The 14198-nt window shown below is 34.6% G+C and overlaps 2 protein-coding genes across 2 annotated transcripts; one reads left to right on the forward strand and one right to left on the reverse strand.

The window, feature by feature from the left end:
• The first annotated feature begins 1317 nt into the window (after window positions 1–1317).
• On the forward strand, window positions 1318–4557 carry LOC104756487 (wall-associated receptor kinase 2-like). The gene is made up of 3 exons (XM_010479089.3): window positions 1318–2827; window positions 2932–3093; window positions 3189–4557. Exons 1-3 carry the CDS (start codon window positions 1978–1980, stop codon window positions 4379–4381), a joined length of 2205 nt encoding a protein of 734 aa, XP_010477391.2. The 5' UTR covers window positions 1318–1977; the 3' UTR covers window positions 4382–4557.
• On the reverse strand, window positions 4547–5424 carry LOC104759327 (uncharacterized). The gene has a single exon (XM_010482273.2). It carries the CDS (start codon window positions 5374–5376, stop codon window positions 4651–4653), a length of 726 nt encoding a protein of 241 aa, XP_010480575.1. The 5' UTR covers window positions 5377–5424; the 3' UTR covers window positions 4547–4650.
• Between the last annotated feature and the right edge of the window lie 8774 nt (window positions 5425–14198).

Genomic DNA, 14198 nt, shown 5'->3' on the forward strand with positions numbered 1-14198 from the left:
TTTGTTTGTTTTTGACTTTTTTTCTAAATCGTTTGTTTTTGCTAAGGTAATATATATGCACAAGATATCAATGAACTGTTTGCTAGCTTGTCGATGTCCTTTAATTATCTATGCAGATTACATTATGCCATTTTGGAAGTTTTGGGCAAGCAAATCTTTTGGAAACCCAAATTCTTAACTATCAAACTTTAAACTAACAATATGTCTAATTCTAAAAGACTGTGCAAAGAATCAGGGAAGAGAACGATTAGGTGAAGGAAGGTCTATCATATTAAACTAGAAGCTTGCAGATTCCCTCCACTTTACAGCTTCTTTCCAAGGTTATTCCGAGTTTGAGGAGGGATACTTTGCATGATCTCTATCCATTACGGTTAGTTTCACGGATCCACAATAATTTCACCATAAGATGCAAATTTTGTTCTCTAAGTCATATCCAACATAGAACCCTTAACGAATTATAGCACTAATTTTCTTCAATAAAAAGCTGCAAAAGAAACAGAGAGCATACTTTGATCATCACGAATCTCTCATTCCTGAATGGCCACAAAAACAAGGCCAATTTTCGTAACTGAAAAATAAAACTTGAATTTTGAGGTGTAAACAGTAAATTTTCAAAAATATATATATATACAGTAAAACTTCTATAAATTAAGAATGTTGGACCATGACATTTTATTAATTTATATTGATATTAATTTATCTTTAAATTAATAATAACTACTCTTTTTGTATCATAAAAGATAATGTTTTAAGATTTTTATTTGTATCACAAAGGATGATTTTCTTTAGTATATCTAATGCATTTTTATTTTTATAATCAAATAGCTAATTAATATTTTTACTTTTACAATATATAATTAAATGTATTTTATGCAGTTGAATGACAAGTGCAAAAAAGTGCACAACTAAATGAATACTAAAAGAAGCATAAAGCAAAAGTAATTACCAATAATACATCATTTATTATTTTTTTAATCTTTGTAAAAGTTCTAAAACATCATCCTATCTAATACAGATGGAGTATTTAATAGTGTACATTTTATAGATATACATTTTAATTATTTAATTTTTAAAAAATTATGAGTTGAGACAATTTTAGTAAAATAAAATTAGATTTTCAGATGTTTTTAATTTAGAATTGAATTTGTACATTTTAGAAAACATTATTGACAATAAATTACAAATATTCTATAAAACTATCAAAATAAAAATGATGCATATGTAAAAATTGAAAACTTTTAAAAAAACTTAGCTATTTTTATGACATGTTATAAAGTATTTTCTATCATTATAATTTAAAAATACAATATAACAATTGTTTTATAGATATGAGCTTGAGGCCTGCAAAATGTGTTAATTTATAGTGTTTATTAATGTATAGAGGTTGTATACTCTTCTAAGTAAAACTAAAAAGATTGAATTTTGAGGTGTAATTTTTGAGGCGTCAACATCATTGAAATGAAATAGATATAGACGTAGGTCAACGTCGTACGTGGTTGGCATCTCTGTGTCCTACAAAATTAAATTGAAAGAGACATAGACGTTGGGATATTAAAGGGCGTGAATAGGGGTGATGGAACCGGTCGGGATCTTGAGCTTCGTAGTTTTTAGTCTCCATTCATTAACAAGCTATGGTGCACTTGTTAGATGATTTAAAACTTATCAATATATGATTTATACTAAATTGTTTGACAAGTCCAATAGTTACAACTACATCTTCCTTATCAGGCAACATTGAAGTTAAATGTTTGACAACTCCACTAGCTAGTTGGTCTGGTCTGTGTAGTTAAATACTAGGAACTACAGCAAGATTCCTGCAATTATTTGGAAAGTTTGGACAGGTCAACGGAAACAAGTCAAGAGAACATCTCAAGATTGGGGTCTTAGCTATAATAAGCAGAAGCCTCGGAGAGATGAGATAAAACTCAAAAGAGAAACCGATTTAGAGAGACTAAAAGCAGGTGTGAGAAAAGAGAGATGGAGAAGATGAAGTTGCAAGAGGGTCTGATCTTCGTGGCTATTTTCTTCCTTGCTTATACGCAGCAGCTGGTCGGGGGGCAACCTCAACCTCACGAGGGTTGCCAAACTAGATGTGGTAATGTCACTATAGAGTACCCGTTTGGCACTTCTCCAAGATGTTACTATGCTGAAGATCCTAGTTTCAAACTCACTTGTAACGAGACAGAGAAGCTACTCTTTGGCAACATTCCAGCTATCAACATTTCTCACAATGGCGAGCTACGTGTTCGGGTTCCCCCTTCCTACTCTTGCTACAATAGCCGAGGAAATTCGAGTGGTTCGCTATACCATACTATTAGGCTGGTTAATTTAAGTCTCTCCACCAAGAACAGGTTTACTGCAGTAGGCTGCAACACTTACGCATTTTTGAGCACCTACGGAGTTGCAAATCACTCATTTGGATGCATGTCAATGTGTGATTCTCCTCCAGAGGCAAATGGAGAATGTTCTGGTAAAGGTTGTTGCGAGAGTTCTGTCCCTAGGGGGAGCAACTTCTTCGGAGTCCAACCATATAGCTTTAACAACAACACTTCTGTGCATAGCTTTAATCCTTGCAGCTATGCGTTTCTCGTCGAAAATGGTACATTTAACTTCGATGCGTTGGAGGACCTTAAGAATCTGCGTAATGTCACAGACTTCCCTGTAGTATTAGATTGGTCCATTGGAAAACAAACATGCGAACAAGTTGGAAACACGAGCATATGTGGTGGGAATAGCACATGCTTCGACTCTACTCGTGGAGTCGGGTATAACTGTAAATGTTTTGAAGGTTTTGAGGGGAATCCATACCTTTCATACGGCTGTCATGGTATACTTCATAATAATTTATTTTTGCTTCTTTCTTCTTTTGGCTATTAGTTGATGTCCTCACATAGTTGTTATTGCATCTTGCTCTTTTTTTCCTTGGGCCAGACATTGATGAGTGTACTAGTAGTAGACATAACTGTTCGGATCCCAACACCTGTAGAAACAAGGTTGGAGGCTTCTATTGTAAGTGCCAATCTGGTTACCACTTAGATACCAACACTATGAGCTGCAAGCGTAAAGACGTTGGATGGACTATAATTCTTCTTGGTAAGCGTTCATCACTGTTTCAGGTTTTATTGTTTCCCATATAAACTCATTCTAATCATATTTATGTGACTATGATGTGTCATGTGTGTGATCAGGAACCATCATCGGCTTCTTGGTCATCCTGCTTGTCGTTAGCTTTATAAAACAGAAAATGAAGCACCATAAAAACACTGAGCTCCGACAAAAATTCTTCGAGCAAAATGGAGGTGGCATGTTAATACAACGACTCTCAGGAGCAGGGCCAGCAAACGTTGATGTTAAAATATTTACTGAGGTAGGCATGAAGGAAGCAACTAATGGTTATGATAAAAGTAGAATCTTGGGTCAGGGAGGCCAGGGAACAGTCTACAAAGGGATATTACCAGATAACTCCATAGTTGCTATAAAGAAAGCTCGACTTGGAGACAATAGTCAAGTAGAGCAGTTTATCAACGAAGTGCTCGTGCTTTCTCAAATTAACCACAGGAACGTGGTCAAGCTTTTGGGCTGTTGTCTAGAGACTGAAATTCCCTTATTGGTCTATGAGTATATTACCAGTGGTACCCTTTTTGATCACTTGCACGGTTCATTGTTTGATTCTTCTCTTACATGGGAACACCGTCTGAGGATAGCCATAGAAGTCGCTGGAACTCTAGCGTATCTTCACTCTTCTGCTTCTATTCCAATCATCCACCGTGATGTCAAGACTGCTAATATACTCTTGGATGAAAACTTGACTGCAAAAGTAGCTGACTTTGGTGCATCAAGGCTGATACCAATGGATAAAGAGCAGCTCACAACTATGGTGCAAGGCACTCTCGGCTACTTAGACCCAGAATACTTCAACACAGGGTTGCTAAACGAAAAGAGCGATGTTTATAGTTTTGGGGTGGTCCTCATGGAACTTCTCTCAGGTCAAACAGCATTGTGCTTTGAACGGCCACAAACCTCGAAACATTTAGTGAGTTACTTTGCTTCTGCCATGAAAGAGAATAGATTGCATGAGATTATTGATGGGCAAGTAATGACCGAGGAAAATCAGAGGGAGATCCATGAAGCTGCAAGAGTTGCTGTTGAATGTACAAGAGTGACGGGAGAGGAAAGGCCAAGGATGAAAGAAGTAGCTGCAGAGTTAGAGGCCTTGAGAGTCAAAACAACTAAATTTAAGAGGTCGGATCAGTATCCTGAAACAGAGGAGATTGAAAACTTGCTTGGCGTTCAAATCTTAACAACACAAGGCGATACAAGTAGCACTGGCTATGACAGCATCAATAATGTACCAATATTGGACATTGAAGCTGGCCGCTGATGTATCTCTTTTGTTTGTTAAAAAAAGAATCCTAGTTCTTTGTTACTTCATTAATTATATTTGTTTTGAGACATATTTGTGTATATCATTCATCTATAAACATGCTCATATGCCTCTTTAGTTGTTATGCTAACTAGTACTAAATAAATTAAAACAGAGAGCTCTTGTGCAAAAAATTTCAGATCATGAACATTATTTTCCAATATGGCTTTTAAGAAAACAACTCAAAACGAAACACTAAAATCTAAAAACAAAAACAGAGAAAAAAGTTATGATGATCGACCTGCAATTATCATCGATTCTGAATGCTTAACCATAACGTAAGCATCGTGAAGAGACGGAGGATTCTTCTTGTACATGATTCGCGTTCTCACGTAGTCCAAATCTTTGTTCAAACCCATCAGAAACGCGTAACGCTGCTCCTTCTCTCTCGCCTCTTCAGCTCGTTTCGCATCCTCGCAGTTACAACCACAGCAGTTACACTCGGGGACAGGATCATACTCCGACAACTCCATCCAAGCTTTACTAAACTTCCGATAATACTCTTCCACAGAGTCACCACCTTGCCTCAGCGTCGCAAGACTCCGACGAAGCTCGAAGATCTTTGAATCAAAACATGGAACAAACACACGCCTAAGATCTTCCCACGCTTTATGAGCAGTCTCAGCGTGCAGAACATGGTTTAGAAGCGTTTCGGTCACCGAGTTCATCAGCCAGCACAGAATCATCGAGTTGCATTTTTTCCATGGCTCGTAGTACGGCGAGGAAGGGTCTGGTTTCTCGAGAGTACCGTCGATGAACCCGATCTTGTTCGTGTATTTGAGTAAATCGAGAAATCGGATTCTCCAGAAGACGTAGTTGTCTTTGGCTTCGCTGAGTTTCTCGAATGTGGTGTTGACGTATTGGGTGAACTGGTGAATAAAATATGGATGGAAATAATAGGGAGATTTGGTTTCGTGTGTTGGAGGTAAGCTGTTGATGATAGTATCCGCCATTGTCACTGCTCTGAGCTCTCTCTCTCTCTCTCTCTCTCTCTCTCTCTATTTGCTTCTCTAGTTCTAGGGATTTGCTTTTGTATTTATATATTCCTTGTGAGTTTGAGAAAAAAAAGGAGTAACTTGACGTAGCTTCCGGCGGGTGAGGAGAAGAAGAAGAACAGAGTAAAGCGAAAAGGAAGCGAAGAAGAATGAGTCAATGAGACAAGACAAAGTCAACACAAGAAGAAAGGAGTTGGGTTTTATGTTTTGTAATGGGCTAAAGGATAAATTAGGCCCAAGTGTTTATGCCATGGACTTTTAGAGTAGATAATTGTTGTTGTAAGATATATTTAAGAGTCCCAATGTGTATGATGGCTACTAGCAAGTGGTTGATGTATGTCTTATGGTCTAGAGCAAGTGTGTGTGTATAGTGTAGCAAGTGGAGAAAGCCATATTATGTATGTGTGGGTGTGGAGATGTGCTGATGTGGTAAAAGTATCCAAGAACTTATCAATGTAGATCTTGGAAGAAAACGTTTCTCTAAACAACAGAAACCAGAAACCAAATTTGAGAGATATAGAAGAGTAAACACGTAAACCTTTATGAGAAGCAAAACAGAGGTTAGTTAGAATTCCAATAAAGTTACATACTTATATGTTTGGGAGATTATGTTTATAAATCATGTTGAAGATTCACCATAATTGGTATGCTTAACTAGTAGCTGCTTCCGTATCAGAAGATTCAGAGTTCATGAATCCTAATTCCATGTGGTATAGCAAAAAAAAAAAAAAAAAACAACCTCAAGAAGAAGGGCAACAAGCTATATGTAGACTAAAGTAATCTTGTTGTCACATAATAATAATGAAGATTACAGTAAATGATTAAAAAAATGACGCACAAAGCAACATTAGGGTTCAAAAAAAGCATCTATATATAATAGCTAACCCACTTTTTTGTGTCAACTTTAATCCGATGGATGAGACTAGTTCTATTATTCCATGTAACGGTTTAAAATTATTAATGATCCCAACAGTTGCAAGTCTTTTTTCTTCAAATAATCTTGTATCTTCGTCGTACACCATCTTTCAAAAATCGCACCTATTAATTTTTGCATCTCTTTGTCGTATTTCCATCTTTTAAAATTCACACCTATTAATTTTTGCACATTTTTGTTTCATACCTCTATGTTTTACAATTGTATATTTTACATGTCTTTGTTTATTATATATTAACTTTTATGGGCTACAAAAACAAGTTTAGAATTTATTGTTTTCAGAGTATTTTTAAAACTTACAAGTTAAAAATAAAATCAAAGAATTGTTTTATTAGAATGTTTTTTTAATTAACTTGCATCAATCTTCAATTCAAGGTAATTTACTGACATAGCCCTCGTTTATATAGCTAGTTTTGCGACGTGAGCCAAAATAATGTGTTTTATTTGTAAGGATATAATGAATGGTAGATGTTTGTTGTTTGAATATATGAAGGAATTTGGAAATGTCGTCACTGCTATTAGACCTACAAAGAGGGATCTTTGTTGTGTTTTGACACCAAAGGTCAGTCCAGTGTTAGTTAGGCTTTCTTGGACCTACGATTTCATGACATCTTTTTTAAGGTTACTAGGTGATTATCCGCGCTACGCCGCGGGTTTTCTTTTCTTTTATTTTTGTTCTTTTTATTATTTTAAATGTCATATTTTAATGATTTGATCATTGTAATTTCTAGTTTTCTTATCATTCACTAATGCAATTGAAATCAACGTATGAAAAACTACTCTTTACATTGAAGTAATTTTCTAGCTAGTAACCTTTTCAACAATATCACTCGCACAAAATGTACATCATAAGATTCGTTTATGATCTTGTTTCGCCGGAAAAGAGAGAAACTTTGTTAGATCTTCTAGAGACAGAAACCTTTAATAATACAAAACTCACGAACAAAGGAATTTGCCACACAATTAGCTTACTTAGCAATGTTGATTTTATTTGATTTTTTAAAAAATGTCTGTATCAATCTTGAGTGAGTGATCTTCTCCTTTAGAGCCCAACCCTTCCTCTTAATCACAACATCTCTATATAAGATGAAAAAGTTCAACTTTAGTTAATAATGATTTTTACAATTAAATATAGAACAATGATGAATGAATCATTAAACTTTGGAGTAGAATATGAAAAGAGGCTATATGTTTTAAAGTTAACATTAATTATGGACATGTGGCAGATGCTGGAATGATGATGTGGCACTCATATGGAGAGAGTTAGCCAACTTTCATATATATGATTAGCTTACTTAGCAATGTTGATTTTATTTGAATTTTTTTAAAATGTCTGCATCAATCTTGAGTGAGTGATCTTCTCCTTTAGAGCCCAACTCTTCCTCTTCAGCACAACATCTCAATATAAGATGAAAAAGTTCAACTTTAGTTAATAATGATTTTTACAATTAAATATAGAACAATGATGAATGAATCATTAACTTTTGGAGTGGAATATGAAAAGAGGCTATATGTTTTAAAGTAAACATTAATTATGGACATGTGGCAGATGCTGAAATAATGATGTGGCACTCATATAGAGAGAGTTAGCCAACTTTCATATATATGATTTAGATGTCTCTTATGGGAACGTCTTGTCTGTTTTAAACATTAAGTTCAGATTTTTGAGTGTTGTTGTTTGGTTTGGAAATGTATGTCTTCATATATAGTTGAGATTTTTTGTTAATTCTTGTTTGATGTTCTTTTGTTAGACCGGGATGCTGCTGATCAACCCGCTGGTAATGTGGTAGAGGAGGAGCTAGACATCAAAGACGTTGAAGATTATGATGTGGAGAATGTGCTGGATAAGCAAGAGACGCATGATTTGTTCTGTCCAAACTGCGACTCTTGCATCACCAAAAGGGTTGTCCTAAAAAGAAGAAAACGGAAGATGCGTCATGAGCTGGTAGATCCAATGACCCACATTACCAGCGACGTAGTTTGGGATGGGAGGAATCGGCTTTGAAGCCACCCCTGAAAAGGATACAGGCGATTCCAATTGGTTTAGTTCAATTTTTGGCTTTAACCAAAAAGGATCAGCTGTTCAGCAAGGTATTGTTTGGTTCCTTTGTCAGTGTCATCAATCGATTCATGTGTATGACATTCCATTATTTTCGTACTTCAAAACGGTGATGCCAGAACTTCAGGGGCTACTTTGGTGTCTAGTAGAACTAAAATTGCAATGTCTCTCCTTTTGTATCCACTATGGTGCTGAAGGTGGTTTGTATCATTTACGCATTAATTAGAGTAAATCAATACTTTACTCTTATGTTTTAATTAGACATCCAAAGATGACTAATGGGAAGACAAAAATTAAAAATAAGAATGTAAAGAGATTAATATTATTTTTAATATTATTAAAAGATAGTGACACTCATTTGAGGATGTCCAATGGCCATGCTCTAATGAAGAGAAAGACAACAACGGTCATGTACGATTATCCCATATATATATATATGTTATTTGAGAAGTAAGATTTTATATATTATAAAAAAAGATCATGATCAAGTCCCTATCTGATTAGAATGCCTTTCAAGATGAAAGTGGAGAAATAAACAGCTTTGGGAAATCGATGTATATCATCTTTATAGAGAAGCCTTGATAGGATTAAATTATTATTTACATCTACAATTGCTACACCTATAATTAACTCCGCATGACTAAGAATGAATCAAATTCCCATCATAGTTACACAAATAAAATAAGCCCAATAGTTGTAATTAATTACACACATGGTGAAGTCTATTTTTTGCTTAATTACATTATATACCAAAATATAAATGACGAAGAAGATTTCGTTCTGGTTCGACGCCTGTATGTGGTATGTGCTATGCATGGTAAATCTCATTACTGTCGCGCAATAGAACTTGATGCAGCTAATGCATTTGTAGACATTTAATTTGTTGTCCTTTATGAGTGTAGCAAATGATGTGATATTGGAGTAGCAAACTAATGTAATTTTCTATAATATATTTGGATGCAAAAAATAAAATTTAAGAATAAACTCTCTAATCATGTAACCAAGTATAAATGTTAATTTGTGTATTTAACAAAAAGAAATGTTCATATGTTTATTTCTGATTAAAAGTACATTTGGCAGAAAAAAAGATCTATATTTCTAACCAATCCACACATTAAATAATAAATACATAAGATTTCTTTTTTCTAATTTGAAGATTATTTGATAGTTTTGTCTCTTGGTAAAACTGATTCTCATTTTGGGTCTGCTGGTGTCATTTTTTAATCTAACTGTTGAGGTTAGTTCTTTTCACTAATCTAAGGGCTGTGGTTTATTTTCGAAAATTCATTAAACCAACGGGTGTCTTTCAGTTGCAACTTTTTTATTCACGTACTTTTGTGAAGCATCTCTTCTCCCTCTTCTCACAACCTTTTGTCGTGCCTCTTCATCCCGCTTTGTTAAAGCACCACACTCCTTCGCTCTCATATATAGAGATTCCTAACAGACCCTGTTTATCAGGGTGGCATCTTGATTTTGTATTTACATGGCCAATGATTGCTTTATTGTCGGTAGTTGTTATTTCCCCTTAGAGATGCCACCGTCATATATGATATTTGAAGTCTTCTTTAGTCTCCAGGTAATATGTCGCTTTCAGTTTTCAAAGTTCTCCTCTTTTAGTTACAAACAGAGATTGTTTTTTTTGTTAACCGTGGGGATCCTAAAGGCTTTCTAGGCCCAAAGACTAATCCCACGAGACCCACGAGAAATCCACGTTTTCTTACCACTTAAGGCGTCTATGGGTGGCCAAGGGGATTTGAACCCAGGGCGGAAGCTCCAGCTGGAGCCCCTTTACCACTAGGCCAAAGGCACTTGGTTAACAAACAGAGATTTTTTTTTTTTTTTTTTCTTACCGTTTTAAATTAATAAACAGATGATAAGCAATATAGCTAATACGTGGTTGATTCAAATTTTGGAAACCCAATTTGATCCAAAAAAAAAACGGAAAGCCAGAAATTAATTTAAAACGGCCGTAGATTTACTTAATCCATCGTTCTTGTTGTCTTGTATCTCTAAAATCTATATTATGAAAGATGGGCAACTCTCTCCATCTGAGTGACACATCAGCAGTGGAGAGAGTGCCACTTGTTTATCCTCATTAAAAGCAAAGAGACCTATTTATGTATTTTTTTTTGTAACATCCGTGAACCGAAATCCCGGTTTGGGAGTTGCATCGGTCGATGCAGATGTTGCATCGGTGGATGCAAGGTCGAGTTCCTGCGTTTTGACTTAAGTTAAACGCTGCGTTTTGGATAAAGGAAAAGCCCTTAAGCTCGTGTTTTGTCTCATTAGGCGTGTTTAGCCGCTTTTGAGAGAAACGAAAGAAAAAGAGAAGTGTTCTTGATGTTCTTGGTGATTCCTGGAGATTTGAGGTTGTTCCTGTAGAGATTTGTAGCTGGAATCGTTGTAGGAGTTTCCTAGAAGCGGTTTCTCCTTGTGTTTAGGTTCAGATTCGTCTTGGCAAAGGTAAGTGCAGGACCATGGTTTATCTAAGCTAGAGAACTCTCTAATTTGCTTGTTGTGTGTTGTTAGACTTGTTAGGTCGTTAGTTTGGACGTTAGGAAGCTTTCTTGTGGCTTGGGATCGAGTTTTGTGGTTGTAGGAACGAAGATCCGGCGAAAAGCTTCGGGGAAACACGATGCTCGACATTGCATCGATTGATGCATATCTTGCGTCGGTCGATGCAAGTGCGAGGACGGCGCGTAAAACTCTAGGGTTTTTGTGTTATGTCGAGTATGCGTCGGTCGATGCAGATTGGGTGTTCGTCGATGCATGTGTAACTTGCATCGGTCGATGCAGCTTTTGTGTCGGTCGATGCATCCCCACGTGGTACCGGTCGATGCATGTTGGTGTCGGTCGATGCAGAGTCCTGGTTTGTTATTGTTGATTGTTGTTTGATGGTTAGAGATGACTCTATTGCTTGTGTGTATAGCCCAGTAGATGGGAGGATTGGCTTATTGAGTGTTTATAAAATACTCATGCATTGCAATATGTGTTTGTGGTGCAGGTAAAGGCAAAGTGTGATCGTGGAATCAAGGCGATGAAGAGGAGGATGTTCTAGGGACTTGATTGGATGATGTCTGGCATTGCTAGATTGCTAGAGTTGAGTCATTAGAAACATTGCTAGGTTGCTGGTTTCATGTTTTCTGATGATTGATTATTGGATATGGTTTATGTTATAATATTGGTTATTATTGGATATTTATTGGTATTGTTATTCCGCTATTGGTTGTGATTGTGATTAGGTGGCTAGTGGGTATGAGACCACTAGTTGTAGTTTATTTACTATATTATATTAATTATCTAAAAAAAAAAAGTTGGTCCTTTCATTTTTTATCACAAAAACAGTTTCAATATTTACAGAAAAGATTTAGAGAGTCTTATAACATATCCCAAAAAAGTAGATACATCACCAAAAGACAAAAAAGACATCAGGATTGAATCAAAAAACCACTTCTTCCTCTCGGCGTAAACCATGAATCTATGGATATATGGTTTAGGAGTTACAATTTGTCAATAATTTGTAGAGTTGCAGCAATGATAGAGATATTTGTTAATAATGTAGAGAAATTCATGAAAGTTTGTCCCTAAAAAATATTTTTTTGAAGAAGATTGGAGTTTTGTTCACTATCAAATGGAAGATAATTGAATAAAATTGTAGAATGTTGGTTTAGTAAAATACAAAGATAAAGAAGAATGGGTTTTCATATTCTATCTAATATTTAGAAGTTGCCAAAAAAAATTAAATAAAATTCTTATAAAAAAATTCTAGAGTTATATTCAATAAATTGAAGAGATAACATGAAAGGAAGATGTATATCTTAATTCTATCTATTAAAGAGTTAACCAAGCTGCAATCGTGAAAAATTAAAATGTTATTATTTCATAGTATATAACTGAGAAGCTAAAAAACTCTTTATTACAAAATATGCATCCTTAGATCAAGCTTTCACTTGAAATATATTTTTAGAAGTTTTAGACAAGAATTGTAGAATGTTTAAGCTCTCAAAACAAAGTTGTCCATGCATGTATCTAATAATTCAATTGCAAAATAAAAAAAACCTATTTGAAGTATTAAAAAAATCAAAGTCAAAATTATATTTTTCAAAATTTCCATAATTAAAAAATAGATAAATTCTACATAAAAAACATAAAAAACGATAAACTATAAGCCCACGCATAGCGTGGATATTCATCTAGTATAAATTAATCATGATTTCCTTTTGTTACATGTCATCGAATATGTCTATTTGAGTCATATTGATTTGGTTGTGAAAAATTTTGACGCTTATATGAACAAATTGAAAATTTTGATCTATTCCTATCATTAAATATTTTCTTACCATTCTTATTTTTTTTTCCTGATTTTGTTCCGTTGAGAATATTTTCTATTTCTTAATGTGTGTGTAGTCTATATGTAGATTTTTTCTATAAACTGTTGAAAGAGGAAGTGATGATGTTTCTCTTGGCATTGCTTATGTTCCTTAAAGTACTAATCTATTATTCTCTCTCAAACTTTAATAGAGGGAACTGCCACCAAAGCATGCCGTTGTCATCATTCTTTCGTGAGGACGCAAAAGAGATTAAGCCAATCTTGTGTTGATATTTTTGTTGCCAATGTTATGTGTGATGTAGCTGTCTGACTAATAAAAAGAAGTAAGATTGTTCGATGGAAGGAGCAATCGTACAGAGGTGAGGGAAGATGTAAAAACAGATTAGGAGGATACCAGTGCGACGAATAGAGAAAGCTGTGAGGAGAGGGAGAGTGGACCAAACATCCTGGAGGTTGTGGGAACAGCTGGCGAGCCATGCCATGGTAGTGGCCAGCTTCGATGATGAGAAAAGAATGAACGTAAATGATCAGAAAGAGGATGTAGAGTTTATCTTAATCATCTGATGGTTTAAGAATTATACTGTCATAATTAGGCATGCAAGAGAGGAAATATATGGGCGAGAAATACATGTTTCTTTTGAGAAGTTTATTTTTCTGAGGTATTTTTCTGTGGTATCCCAGACCTATGGAAGGGTACGAGACTAATATATAACAAAGTTGTAGCAGTAAATATATATGATATAAGTTCCAAAAGCAATGGTTCAGACGAGGAAACCAATTGTACAGACGAGAAAAACCAGTGAATATATACTTTAATTTTGATTGAAAAAAAGTGATATTACTTCCAACATATCTTACATATTGTTTATGTCATCTTCTTTTTACAACAAAATATATATATATATATATATATAACAGTGGTGAAGATATGTTTTTAATTCTAAGACACAAACTTTGTAACTAAAATTTGGAAAAATGCTTCGGCTACAAAGATTTTAATTTTCTTCTTATTATCCTATGTTGATTCAAACATGTTTTTTTTTGTTCTTTTCCCTTTTCTTATTCTTTTCATAAAAGTTTTCTGCTACTATTACATTGCAGGCAATTTGCGTTAAGCAATTTCCATTTTTGATAGATTTATCTTTTTAGTCAATTTGGTTGGTTATAGCTATGTGTTTTATTCTCTTCTTATTTTTTGTAAGTTCGAGAGAATAATAATTTAAATTTTGCTTTTATGTGAATATCTTTCAAAATTGATTATTTAACTATGATTAGACAAACATAGATTTATATATCTTATTAACATTGTTCTTCTATTGTCATTAAATTGATTTTTCGTATTTACAAAAAAAATATTATTTGATTAATTTGGCTGATTCATGTTAGGCATTATTTCTGAATTTCATATATAGTTAAAGGATTAAAAAATAATGTTTTCACTCGAAATGTGAATTAAC

Source organism: Camelina sativa, chromosome 17 (genome assembly GCF_030686135.1).
Source record: "Camelina sativa cultivar CO46 ecotype springtype chromosome 17, ASM3068613v1".
Classification (NCBI taxonomy): Eukaryota; Viridiplantae; Streptophyta; class Magnoliopsida; order Brassicales; family Brassicaceae; genus Camelina; species Camelina sativa.